The sequence below is a fragment of the Scleropages formosus genome, chromosome 9, assembly GCF_900964775.1.
Source record: "Scleropages formosus chromosome 9, fSclFor1.1, whole genome shotgun sequence".
Classification (NCBI taxonomy): domain Eukaryota; kingdom Metazoa; phylum Chordata; class Actinopteri; order Osteoglossiformes; family Osteoglossidae; genus Scleropages; species Scleropages formosus.
Window position 1 is genome coordinate 17,273,836 of NC_041814.1, and position 14,734 is coordinate 17,288,569.

General features: G+C 40.6%; 1 protein-coding gene across 1 annotated transcript in view; it reads left to right on the forward strand.

Moving 5' to 3' along the window:
• LOC114911226 (serine/threonine-protein kinase Nek7) overlaps positions 1 to 14,414 on the forward strand; it is a 31,206-nt gene extending 16,792 nt beyond the window's left edge. Inside the window, exons 7-9 of the mRNA XM_029254494.1 lie at positions 2,190 to 2,284; positions 11,854 to 11,967; positions 13,700 to 14,414. Coding sequence (XP_029110327.1) covers positions 2,190 to 2,284; positions 11,854 to 11,967; positions 13,700 to 13,810 — 320 coding nt within the window. The 3' untranslated portion in view covers positions 13,811 to 14,414. The remainder of the gene's footprint in view (positions 1 to 2,189; positions 2,285 to 11,853; positions 11,968 to 13,699) is intronic.
• Positions 14,415 to 14,734: the final 320 nt, after the last annotated feature.

Consider the following 14,734-nt stretch of genomic DNA (forward strand, 5'->3'; position numbering starts at 1 on the left):
CCTTCTCAAAAAAGTCCTTATATATGCACTCACATCACTAGTAGACTATGCAGTGGTGCCGATAATGTAAAATCCTACCATGTGCGGGGTGGGAGGGCAACTTGGGGTTTTAAGAGCAGAAATCTGCACTGATTGTACTGTGCTGGATTTGACATTTTACAAAGTATGTTTTTGTTCAAAATAAACAAACTGAAGAGGAATTGTGTATATTTTCTTAACATTTTTTCCCCCCTGAGATAATATATTACATGATTGTGGTAATAATTAAAATGAACCCCAACGTGTTTTTCAGTTTATTGTCATGAATAAATAATGTGTTTTTAATTTGGTATGCTGTTGGAATATTTTACCGTAGCTTTGTGTTTTCTGCAACTATTAACATAGTAGAAGGTGGTTCGTTTTAATCATGTCATAATGGATGCTGGGGGACATTGTTCTTGCAGTAACATAGGAGACATTTTGCAAAAAAAGAAAATAGCTAACCTATTCAAGTTCCTGTATGATTTTATATCGTAGTTAAAATGTAGAGGTGCTTGAATGTCAGACTGGTAATGAGCTCTTTATCATCTGCTGGTTTCTTGTTGAAAGAATCCTAATTTTCTAAGTAAGGAAATGTGTCTTCAATAGACAGCAGTCAAATAAGAGTTGCCCTTTCTGTGAGAGAGCTGTGTGCAAAAGCTTGAGACGTGCAGTGTGCCATTGAGCCGACAGTGTCGGCACTCTTGTAGGTGTAAGCTGTGTGTTTTTCTGAATGGTAATCCTGCTCCACTTTGTTTGCCTCTTCTTATCGCCATATTGTTTGTCTTTGTGTGTGTTTGTGCTTGTGTGTGTGTGTTTTCCCCCTCTGCTGTCTTTGCTCTCGCCACCTGAGATTTTAGCATGCATTGAATCCAAGGAGTTGTACCAGGCTAAGCTTTGTAAATCGCGAGCATTTGTCTGTTTTTTTTTTTTTTTTTTTTTTTTTTTTTTTCCACCCCCCCCATCATCAATCTTTCACACTGCTACCATACCCCGCATGTACCTGAAGGCTTCCGTCAGCCGCTGCTAGGAATTACTTTTTTTGCTCTGGGTTGAAGCCGAAGCCTTCAGACTTGAGTGTTTTACCTGCCCCTGTGGGTTCAGTACAGCCGCCTGCTGCCTATTACTCACTGCCAATTACCTGCTCCCCGTCTTCAGGCCGAACCTCCTCTCAGTTCCCGTCGCGCCTTCCCCCCCCCCTTGCTCCCCGGTAGATAACATACTCTTACAAACCAGGAGGAGACACGGTATAAAATCTGCCATTAGATCTCCAGTTTAATGAGTACTTTTGATACTTGGGCATATAAAAAGTACATACTCGTTCTGCTTGCTTTTCTAATACCAGTTTGGTGTTCACCACAGGGACTCCCGCATGCTGTCGATCAAGCATAAGCATTTAATCAAGCATTGTACATTAGTATGAAAAGCTGCTGTAGGAGCAGTGTATCTTGCCACGCCATGTGTGAAACATTTGGACCCGTTTCTTTAATGAACGACGGCAGTCATTAAACACATATTGTGCAATTATTACTCCTGTTAAGAACAATATGTCTGAAGTGAAATATCCAGAACATGCATTCATTTCGAAAAAGGCACAATTTGCCAAAGGCAGCCCAGTGCACCTTCGTGTGGCAGGAAGATGCTACTGCATCCTTGTGTGTGAGGGACTGGGAGTCATGGTGGTGCACAGAACTCTGGTTAATGCGCCTGTAGTTAACCAGTCCTTCTTATAGAAACGAAGGCTTCCACCACCTCACGTTGCACTTTATCCCTGCTTAATGATAAACACCAGTATAAAGAGGACAAGCAGGATATACAGGTACTACAGGTACATGCATAACAGGGATTTGTCTCGTTTCAGTATTTTAAATTGGTTGCCATTTTTTTTGCAGTCCAAATTTTGCTGGAACTGCCATTAGAGAGTCTTATCAATACTATATTGATACTGCATTGGTTGATACTGTTTCATTTTGTGTATATAACTGTCAAAGAAATGCATCTGCTGTTCAGTGATGCTCTGCTGAATACCGGTTGTGATATTTGATTGTTCCACCAAAGCTTTTTTGTTTTGGCATGAGTGCTTGGACAGTGAGCTCCTTGCACCCTTTACTTGCATTAGCCTGTGGTTCTGCAAAGAGATTGACTGACAAAGCTTCTCCTTCTTGTTCCAGTGGGCACCCCTTATTACATGTCTCCCGAGAGGATACATGAAAACGGGTACAACTTCAAGTCTGACATCTGGTCGCTGGGCTGCTTGCTCTATGAGGTAAAGAAACACATCAGCCTAATCTTCTTGTTTCTCCCCCACGCAAATGACATTTAATTGTCATGTCACCGTACAGTTACATTATTTTGTTGAGTAAAATACTGTCAGTCTTGCAGTCTATTTCTGGTTTGTAAGGAAATTCAGATGATATGCATACAGTCATACAGCCATTATTCATATTGAGCAGTTTTGTTGAGAAATGATGCAGGTTGCTGAAATCACATTTTGAAAATCTGGAACAACCTGGAGCACAATAAAATATTTTTTCCTGTGATAATCTCATGGTGTTTGCAATAATTTAGGTTCAAAGTTGTTCAAAGTACATTGCAATAGTGTTAAGGACAGTGACCACAGCAGCGATGGTTCTGTCTTTCCATCAATTTTTATTTATTTTGCTTTTTTTTCTTTTTTTTTTGAAAACAAGGCTTCAGAATAATTCTGTTTTCTCCTTTTCTAGAGTAACTGTTAAATGCATATATTCTTTTCTGCTTACTAATTGTAGATTTTTTTTAAAAAATAATTATGAAAGTAAAATTTTGAGAATTAAAAAGGCACTTAAAGCTGAGTGCTTAGTGTTTCACAGAAAAGGCAGTGCCATTACTGTTCAGACATAGTTTCAAGACCTTAGCTTAAAACTCTGGTTTTTATGTTTGCTAGTTTACCCAATGAACATTTGACACATTTTTGTTCTGCATGTGCAGTGTAAATGTTTATATGAGTAAATGTAGTCAGTATGTGTCAGTGACCGAGGTCGTAGCTGCCGGGGTTATTTCTCATGGTTATAAAGGGGTGAAGAGGGCTGATGGGGCATTCGTTGGCTACTGTTGTATCCGCCTCCTCCAGAAACAGTTAACGCACTTTCAGCAGCAGCTACTTCCATTACACAGCTTCATAGCCCCTGTAATGACCAATCTACTTTTCGTCCCGTCAGTATTTCTCCGTTTCCTTTCTTGTGTGGGAGGTGTTGGTGCGCAGGAGATACCTTGACAAAATATGGAAACCTGACTCTTACGATACTGGGTACGAGTAGATTTTAAGTAACACATTTTAAACTGTGTATGGGCAACAAAAATACACTGGCCTCGCAACATGTGGCGTTATGAATTGCATGTGTAACGGTTATGGAATGGGCACTTTCCCTTTGAAGAAGCGGAGCTTTTATGATGTTGTGTTTATTCTTCCTCTGGTCAGTTAATTAACTGAGGTAAAGACTAATGAAAACTATCATGCTGTGAAAAATCACAGTGCTCAAATCAATGAAAACCTACAGTTAAAAGCCAACTTGTATACTGGCACAAAAACAAGCACGGACACACTGTTACTCCAGCACCCACTTTCCTTTTAAATCCTCTGAGTGATTATTCCTCTTTTCATTATTATTATTATTTTTTTTTCTTTTGGCACAACTCACTAGTAACTACACCTCCCAAAGTGCCTCGGGCTGAAAAACAATGATCCGAGTTTATTGGTGCTCAGAGACCATAGATCTCAGTGCTAATTAGTCTCCCACAATGCACCAGTACAAGCCGCGTGCCTTGCGAGCAGTGGGAGTGGGTCAGACAAGCGTGCTGGAGATGTAAACTTGGGGCAGCTGTGGTCTCTGCAGAAGGGAGATGCTGCACCAGGGAAGACTGAGCGCCACCTTTGGGTGTGCGGTGTGGCTGTTCAGCTGTGCTCTCGCCGGTCAAACTGTCCCAAAGAAAGTGGCGCGAGGATTCTTAGCGCCAGGTAGAGTTGTGCTTAGGAAAGCTCCTTAGTTGTTTCACTTAAAGCAACTTATGAACTTGTTTTTATTTCTCTCATTTACATATGATATGTTTTTATGGAACAAATTTGATTTTAGAGCGGTTGCAGTGTAAAAAGTGTACTTAGAGTGCTCAGAGAGTCACATCAGCATCCTTTTGGTTAAAAGTCAAGTTATTAGATTTATATTGCATATGCATACAGTAAGAAGCCTTCTGTTTGATTGATTTTTTTCCTCATGACAGCTGCTTAATAACGCCACTATATAAACACTACTCATTTGTTTTTGTTATGTAAAACTGTACATTTGCTGTAGCAAATGAGTATATTTTTCAACTTAGCAGCAATTCAGTGCTCATACACTAGATGTTATTAAATAAACACACAGTGCAGTCGAAAATCCCTTTTTAATCACATGAATTGAAGCAGTTGTTATGAATGTCAGGAACCAAACCTTATGTACTATTTCAAAAAGCATTTTGATTTGAAGTTTGGTGAAAAAAGGAAGACTACATGGGCTTTGTGGATAAAAGAGGTTCAAACCTTTTTCAGAATTTGCGTTTTTTTACCGTTTAGGGTTTTATAATCTTGAAGAGCAGGTCATCCGGTGCTAACCAGATGGCAGCCAGCATGATGTGCAACTCACTACCTTTTTTCTCCCATGCAGATGGATAACCTCATGCTTTGAAGTCCTTTTAAACTCCTAATCCTAATAACTGTCTTTGGGGATGTTTGGAGATTTATACATGTATAAATCCTCGCATGATTATGTGTTTGGCAGCCCTACATTGCCTGTAGTGTTTACTGAATAGTTACTGAAGCCGCTGTGTTTCCCAAGAGTATAACAGTCATGCTTCTCCTGAGACTTGTGACTCTACCTTTGGTAATAATTTCATATCTTTAAACATTATCCTACACAAATTCACCTACTGTGATATCATAGAATCTGTCTTGTCGGTGTGTTATTCTTCCCATCAAGACCCTGTTTCCCGTATGAAATATTACAGCTAAAATTATCATTAGGCCATCATGTTTTCCCTGTATAGGCAATTTCTTTACATGGAAAAATGTGTGCCTTCATGGTTCTTGGTGAATTCTTCTTGAGACTTTTCCTCTTTCGGTGTGTGGAAATATCGACATTTTTCGTCTTCTTACATTGTTTGGCAGTAGTTTTTTTTTTTTTTTTTTTTTTCCCCCCCCCATGTAACATTTGTGCACATATGTAAAATTCACCCGGCGACTTGTCAAAACTAAAGACATAATGGCAGAAGTTGCATGATTGTCCAAGGACAAGTGTGAATCTGAAAAGCTTTTAACATAAGAGGCTACATACAGGGTACAACACTACGTTTAATGCCAAAAACCTGTTGTTAATGATGCGCCTGTGAAATTTGTGTAGCACATGGGGTAACTGTAATTTGTATAATGTGCTGTAATATTTATGAGAAAACACACTGAAGTTATAATTTTTTTTTAATACTAATAAGTATTAACAGCAATATTGTCTTATTTCAAGGCTGCACTGTGCCTAGTGGGACATATTTTCTTTGTTCACTCCATATTGCGAGCGCTTTTTATTTTGGATTGCAGCAGTTTTAATGAAGGAATCTAATTGGAAAAGGAGCACAGAAACCTTAGCAAGTTCATCAGTCACAACATGAAAAAACATGATTGAACATACACGAATCAGGAAACAAACAACTGAATTAGTGCGCACTGTAAACATAAAAGTACTGAATATTGCAGCTTGCGAAAGTTGAAATGGAAATGTGTGTGAGATTCTGTAGAGGTCAGACTGAAGACACAGGAAATTGATTATATTGAATGCACCGATTTTGTAGTTTTTAACTTTAATAGCGCTTGTTTACTAAGTGTGCATTTAATGTGCAGTACTACACAAGTGGACACATTTGGTTTACGTGTTTTGATGTAAATCAGATATGTCCACTTGTGTACTGCACATTAAATGCACACTTAGTGACATGTTTCTGTGTGTGATCAAAATTTAAACAGCACTGGTAATATAATAAAATTAATTACAGAACATGTACAGTGAGGTATTCATTGTATTTTCAGTATTTTTTTTTACCGTGCAATTTTTCAGAATCTTAATATGTTAAAATGTTGTAGGAGCCTACAATGGCAAGCATAATTTCACAAAGCTGTTTAGTTATGAGATTTGCACCATTTTCAAGTTCAGTTTCCAGTGGTTTTTATTTTCATTCCTCTATATAGCTTGTATACAGTGGAACAAAATGTCGTTCTCTGGAGACCATGGTGCAACACAGAACAGTACACAGGACTAAATAAAGTGCAAGTACATTTTAGTGCCGATGCACAGAATTAAAAATTGAGAAAATTTCACGATAAACTTGTGTAATATTGGCATTTTATGCTTTCTGTGACTTTCCTGTGTCATTAGTTTTTTTTTATTATTATTTCTGTATTTAATATACATGAAAGTTTATTGTTCCTAACAGTATGAGCACTTGAGATATCTTTTCCCCTAGATGGTGCCTTTTTGTCAGATTGTGTCATCAAACAGTGACTTCTTAAGACTCAGGATTTGGATGTATTTTTAATCGAAGTCCCTCTTCACTGGAGAGTTCTCTTCTTAATTAATATATCATTACAGTAGGACATGAAGGCTCTATAGGATGAAATAATGATGGTTTCACACATTAGTATTTGAATTTCTGCCCTGCAGTTGATTACGACCTACACTTACTCTGGAGGAAAGGCTTGGAGTCCATGGCAAGCCCCTTTTTAATTGGCACGCTGCAGAAAGGGGAAGAAAAAGATCAATATTAATTAAGTTAATGACACGCTTCTCTCTTTTACACAAGACCTTTACTCGGGCAGGAACACGGTTACACGTGAGCTGTGTTGTCGGGAACAGCGGTTGCCAGACATTGGGTGGTAGGGTTCTGTGAAGAAGGGGAGGGTCCCACCACCAGTCCCCCGCCGTCGTCCCCCCCGCTCCCCACACAGACAGCCGGTGCACGCGCTGGGGACAGCCCAGGAATATTAATGAGAGAGAGCTAGGGCCTTGGAGGTCAGGGAGCAAGTCAATCATTTTCGCCCGACGCTCTCGGTGCGGAGACTCAAATTAGCCTGGAAGACTCAGCTGGCGGGAGAGCGGGCCGAGCAGCTGTCAGGGGCAGCGGCGTCAGGCACTAATGAACCAGATGAATAGTGCAAAAACTCCAAAATAAAAACAGGACAGTTGACATTTTTCATCTGTCAAAGCCGAAGATGCGTGGAAATACAGCGGTCTTTCTTTAAAGTCTTTGCAAGGTGCATTGCGGTCTTTCATCTACAGGAGAATGTGCTATACGGCCTTAAACCTCCCATGCACCGACATAGCAGATACATTTAAATTTAGCCTGAAGTACGGAGCACATCATTTATACAGGATAACTGTATGCAAGAATACAGGTGCATTTCCAATAACAAGATGTTTTACTGAAAGCCAATAATTTTGCGTGACAGCAGAAACATGTTGTATAAATCAGCGCATTACATTTTCTTCCCAGAAGGGGATCAGTTCTGTTTATTGCTGGCCCAAGCCCGCTGTACTCCCTCTATAACGTTTTTTTTCTCTCTTTGTGAAGAGTGATTGTCTTCTCCACTGTCGACTGCAGTGGCTTTAATCCATTCTCTCACACACAATTACTGTCACACAGCAGCGGTCCATTAACTGATGAGAGAATAATGACCTTGTCCGAGGTTCCCTGAAAAAGACTCGAATCTGTCAAGGAGGATCACATTAAGATGCCATTGTCTTGAGTCGTTCCCCCCCCCCCGTATGACAATTTATTACTTTATCTGTAATCAGTTTGATTGTGTTGGACAGAGTATTTCCAGGAATATATCTCTATCACTTTTCTTATTTATTATGTTTTTTGCTAACCAGACAGTTTTATTTCAGCTCAGTTATCAGTTATATTTTCATGTACCTTGTAGCTTTATCTTTTTTTTTTTTTATTAAATTCTTCTTCCTGATAGTTGTTTTCACCATTGGATATTGTAGTGGAACAGTCAGTGTTAAGTGTTTTTTCCCCAAAACTGTTTCCCCTCCTGGTGTGTGACCTTGCAACTTTCCCAGATGTCCAGTTCCTTAACCACCTGATGCCTTTGTGTTTTGAGTTTTGTCTTCGTGTTTCCTGACTAGCATTACAGAAGTATGAAAATACAGTAAGTGCTGTATGTTTTGCGAGCGCGTACGAACTAGAGTGAGAGGCTTTTGAAGAAAACTGTGACAAGCAGATGGTTGCCTTAAGGTGAGGCGCATTCATTTTTGCCTTCTCAAAAGCCAGAGCGTGGTATTATTAGTCGGTGTCTCGCAGAACGTAGCGCGCTCTGAAGTCGGGGGATTGGAAGTTATGCTTCCTCGCAGTCGGAAGTGGGAGGGGTTTGTGGGGGAGGACGTGTCGGCGGCGCTGTGACAGTTAGCCGCGTGACTGCTGCTGACAGATGAGGAGCACATCGAGGCCCTTGCATGGAGAGCTAAGGGCGGACGAAGGGGGTGGTTTTCCCTGGCCCTGTGCTACTTGTCTGGAGAGTGAACGTTATTAGCTCCCGCGGAAAGGGGTGATGGACTCCGGGCGAGAAGCTCAGAACACTGATCTGCTTCGGTGGCCCCTGCTAGTCCCACACCAGGCTTTGGCAACAAGGTTCCTGTCTGTCTTGCTCCGCCACACAAGACTGTATGACCTGGCCTTGCTGTCCTCACTCATGCTTTGTGGCTGAATGTGTGCTTCTGTGTGTGCCCTGTCTGTTTATTTCCATCTGTGAAATCCCAGAATTGCCTTAAGATGCTCCCTAAATGAGCACTGAAGATCATAACAGAGGTTTATTTAAAAAAAAAAAAAAAAGATCCTTTATGTGGTCATTAATATGTAGTAGTGTTAGAAATTCAAGCCATCCATGTCGTTTAGGCTAAAGACACACCTGTAGTGTTTCCGTTTCAGGCAAACTGGTGACTATGAATTGCCCGTAGTGTGTGTGTGTGTGTGTGTGTGTGTGTGTGTGTGTGAGAGAGAGAGAGAGCGTGCGTGTGAAATCCTTCAAAGTGCTAGCCTTTTTGGACGGGGATGCTCCAAGGCAGGCAGGAATGCAAGGATTTTTTCAGAGTACATTTTGCCTGGTACTTTGTGAGCTTTGTACAAATGGAAGTGCCAAGATGGCATACAGCATACTTTTTGCAGCCCCCTTTCAACGCTGCCATTGTGTTAAGGGATAAAATGGATGGTGGATACAGACTGAGAATGTCGGCACCTTCTTACAAACGTGTGAAATCCATACGATCCACAGCCTGATTACATTGGTAACATTTTTTTCCTTTTAGACTTACAATGTACATATTAGGAAATAATTATACAGTTAACCAGGTGCTATGTTCTTCCTGTTCTCGTAGAGTAAATAGTAAAAATTTCCTTAAGCAACAGCAGGTGGTGTAGTGGTTCTAAATTACTTGGTTGTTTAAATGGGTAAGTAACTCTAAGACGCTTTTACCACGGTAAGGAGAAAAGGATAAATAATGTAAACAAGTGACTTCTCCCCGCACCACGCTTTACAGATGCCCTTTATTTTCGTTTTAAGGCAATTTTTCCTTTTTTTTTCTAAAGTGAAATATCTGTTTTAGCAACTTAAGTTAACTAACAGCTACTGTTTCATGAGGACTTCAGCTGGGAGATACAGAATATAGAGTAGAATGGGCAGCACAGTGGCACAGCAGGTGTCTCACAGCTCTGGGTGCTGTCGGTTTGGACATATTCTTTAGTGTGTGTGTGTGTGTGTGTGTGTGTGTGTGTGTGTGTGAGAGAGAGTGTATGAGTATTTTTGTGCTCAGGTGTATCCTGCCTCCAGGACTGGAAAAATGAACCTTTATCATTAATGCATGTGTGTCTGTCTCGCTCTCCATCGCACTATATATATGTGTGTGTGTGTGTGTGTGTGTGTGTGTGTGTGTGTGTATATATATATATATATATATATGTATGTAAAATCTCCTCCACAAGTATGACTGAGGGTCGCGACATTATTACTGTGCTCACAGCACTACTAGTGCATGTAACTCTTTCATGTCTTGCCATGGTCATGGTACTGTGTGCGTTTGTATCAAACAACACAAGAAGGTGTGTGATTCATCATGTTTGCTTGGAGATTTCAGCCGCTTAGTTAAACATCGGCAATTTCGGAACATCTGGAGTCAGTCTGACACCTAGCATAACGCCTGTCTCTGCTAATCCATGATCCAGTAGCTTCAGCTCGGCTGGTTCGCGAGGCTCGCTGATCTCCCCCTGGATGTTGACGCTTTCACGCATTCTGTGTGAAAGTCAGTTGACACGTGAACAAAAAATGGATATACTCTCATTTTATCTGGTGGTGTGATTGTTTTTATCATTTTTTGGGGGAAAAACAATCTAAAAAGCTTCTTGGAACGGGGTGATTACTACACAGGTTATACTGAGATATTCAATGAGTAACTGAGGTAAAAATGTGAAAACGTACCTCTGACGTCTGGCTGGACAGTCGCTGAGTGTAACTCATGGAACAAACAGCATTTAGACAATCGCCTTGCAATCAGAAGATCCTTTGTTCATATCCCTACTGTGTCTGTAGTAGCTTTGATCGCGGTACTTGCCCTGATTTATTACAGTTAAAATTACCTAGCTATGTAAATGGATAAATCATTGTAAGCTTAGTGCAGTAACTTTATATTCAAGTCCCTTTGAGAAAAACATGAGCTAAATAAGATTAGTCAAACTGTTTTCTCAGGCACTAATCTTAAATGTGCAAGGACTTAATACAGTTAAAATACTGCATGCACAGTCATTAAAAGGTATATTTGAAATGTTTCTATTCTTTCTGTTGTATCCAGACTGGGAATAGATTATGTGGTTATCATCCAAAGGGCTTCTCTTTTCTGGAAGGGAGCAGTTGTTCTCTTATAGTTTCTCTTCAAATTAACAGTAGAACAGCACTGAGTCCCAGCAATATAGAGACAGAAAAAATACACACAAAAATTGCAAATACAATTCACAATGATGACTGTAATTTTCTGTGAGAAATACTAATGTTTGTTCATGTAACGTGCTTTTTCTGTGTGAGCGGTCATTATTTTGTCTACTTTTCTCCCCTTTGCCCATGTGAACACTTGTGCTGACACTAATAAACATCTCAGTTAAGACAGTAGAAACAAGTGGTCCTTGTTCTGGTTTCACTAAGCAGTGTACAGAATGAACTTGTGAAGTAGAAAAGGAGCTTGTTGCCAGAGGAAGAGGGCAAAGATGGGCACATTGACACAGTGCCTATAATACTGCTTTTTGATCTTAACTTGACTGCGGATCTTTGCTGGGCGAGCTGTCAATATCACGATCGTTTCGAAAAGGGACCTGGTGAACAAACACCCATTGCTGCGCAGTGGGATGCAGCAGGAGTCCAACTCACTCACTCACTCACACACACACTGTCTGAAACCGCTTGTCCGGAGCGGGGTTGCCGTGACACGGAGCCTCACCTGGTAACACGGGGCGCAAGGCTGGAAGGCAGAGGACACACTCAGGACGGGAGGCCAGTCCGTCGCAAGGCATCCCAAGCAGGACTTGAACCCCAGACCCGCCAGAGAGCGGGACCCGGCCAAACCCGCTGCACCACCACATCCCCCAGGAGTCTAACTGTAATCCCCTAATCCAGCTGTAATTAGTTATTCGCCTCTATGTCTCTGTCCTGGACTACAGGGTCATACATGGTGATATGGTGTTTTATCTGGTATATTTTGGAGTTTTGTTCATTTTGTGCTCTGTTCTTTTTCTTGTCAGATGGCAGCCCTCCAGAGCCCCTTCTACGGAGATAAAATGAACCTGTACTCTCTGTGTAAGAAGATAGAGCAGTGTGACTACCCTCCCTTGCCGTCGGATCACTACTCTGAAGAGGTGGCTATTTCTCACTTCCCTGTCCTCCGCCCGTAGCCCTGCCCCCCAGTCCCCCGGTTTCAGCTGTCCCCCTTCACTGGGATCTGGTGTGGATGGTACAGTAGCTACTTCTCGCTGTCAGGCAGTGGCACTTTGTTGCTTTGGTGAAAGCGCAAGACATTCACCGTGCCCTGCTTCCACTTCCCCTGTGACTCTCTCACCGTCAACTCAGAACACTGTTTCCTGATTGGCCATTGTCTGCCTCATGCATAACTCACAGAAAGGATGAAGAAGAGAAAGTGCTGGTCTGTTGTGGCAGAAATTTAGGCTGCATATGATGTTCATATAATGTATAGCATACAGTGCACAGTTGGTTCTATATGTTCTTAAATTTAGACTAACTTAGAATTCTATCTTTCCATCTCTGAACTGCAAGCCTTTGTTTTAGATTGTTCCATAAAATTTCGGTGGCCATAAGGTAAGTATTAACATATTGCACAAATATTTATCCAATACTGGGTAAAACAAATTGATAGATTTAAACACATGCAGCTCTTTATCACTGGACACACATGAATTTGAACGTTTCACGATTTCAGAAAACGTGTCCGAATGACCTGTCTCACAAGGTTATGAAACTATTTCAGTATGGTGTGGTCTTTCCATAGTACTTAACTGTTGAATTGTTTGCAGGCATTACCCTACTTTTTCACTGGTATAAAATAAAATGATCTTATGGGAATTGAGTTAATTGTAACACTAAGGTAGGAAATGTGCTTCATTTTTCAGACTGGTAAAGTCTGGAATCTAACAGATCACAAAATACAAACAGTTTCCGTGGAGATATTTTGTGTCTCTCAGTATGTGGTGTGAATATGTGTTTTTGTATTGAGAATAGAAAAACCTGAAACAAAGTAGATGGTGTAATTGCTCCAGTGTGGAGACCTTTAGGAATTAGATGGTTTAAAAGTGCTAATTGCTCCTCCTGTAGTCAGTGTCAGACTTCTCCTTACATGTAAGGCCAAGAGATTTCCTGTGTATCCATTCTGTTTGCGAGGCCTGCAACTACACGTTTGGTGTAAACAATGCCTCTGAAAAATGGCAAAAAAATGTCAGTTGCTGATCTTTGTTGTGTCATTTAATGTCTCCCTGGAATTCCCATGCCGAAGCCCCCCATTCAAACCCCGTCCACAGAACGCATGAATATTTCACGTATCTGTGTCTTCATCCCCTATTCTTCTTGACTAATTTTTGCAGACTGTCTGCATTTGCATTTCACATGCCGGCTGATTAGGAGATGCTGGGGCAGTGGGGACTAGGCAGGTGGTTTCCATGGCGACGCTGTGCAAGATTTTAATGATGATGCTGCTGGCAGTGGGGCTTGAATCAGGCTACCTGCACCACTGTTCCAATAAGCTGCTCCGGTACATTACAATCTGAATTTTAACGGACATAGAGAGACCCTGCTAAGACGGGAACTGTGGGAACTTGGGGAGCAGTGCACATTTTCCTGTTGATAGGTACTTGAAGGATTGTTTAAAATTATGTTTATCTTTCACTTTTTGAGTAACTGTGCCATAAAATTGGATACCTGGAGGAATTATTTCAACTTGCAAATCATTTCAGGATATTCAGTTAAATTTTGATTTCTCATTTTAGAACTGAAAGTGATGTGATTAGATCATCTTGGTCTGGAAGTATTGCTAATGAGCAGTTTTGGCTTTTTTTCTCCCTTTCTTTCTGTCTTTGCTAGCTGAGAAAGTTAGTGGACATGTGCATCAACCCTGACCCCGAGAAGAGGCCTGACATCACTTACGTGTACGACATTGCCAAGCAGATGCTGGAGATGACACACACCAACTAGGCTTCCAAAAGAAGAGGCTCCAAGTTGTAACACGTGTTTTTATCATATGTTTAATTTATCACTTTCGCTGAATAACATGCTCCCAATATGAAGATACAGGAGAAATAAAGTTAAGTGCTTCTCCTTAGTTATTTTCCCGTTGAAGTCATAGTCATTTGCTCTAATTGGTACGTTAAGGGGATTGTGCTGAAATGGTGCTTAAATAGCAAACAGATGTAGTTCTATAGCTACTGTCCTATAATGTTAAAGCACCACCCACTGGTTAAGGCATGTTCCCCTCAGTATTATTGAGTAGCTAGCACAATTCTGTCAATTTTGTTATTCGTAAATGTAGTTTACACCAAGTTGCCTCTGAAAATGAATCATGTTTACAGAACAGTCATGAAAATATTACAAATAAAATGTTGTACCGATGAACATTTTGTACTTAAGACGTGATCATGGTCCTCTGCCAATTGCTTAAATTTGAATGAATGTATTCATATTTATCTTTGAAGTTGTCACGTGTTGAACAATATACAGTACAATTAATGAAGAGCACAGTCCTTGTTAAGATCTGTTCAGTAAACATATCTTACCTCAGTGCCTTCCTAGATTGTATTCTTTAAATAAATTACTCTATGACAAATGTAATGCAAAAACCTGTTTATTCTTTAAATATTGATATTGTTTATTATGAGATGAAAGTAAACATACACAGTAAAGGTAATAAAGCATTTGTGGACTTGATGTGTCTCTCAAATGTATCAGATTTCTGTTTGGAACCATGGCTTGTTTGCTTTTCCATCTATTGGTTCTGACTACTGATGCTTCACCTTGTGAGCAGAGAGACTGACATTTTCACCATTTGCTTATTAAGTTTGGCAAAGTTTGTTTCTGCTTTTGTGTACCCTTCCCAGGAGTTGTGACCCTAATAATCTATGT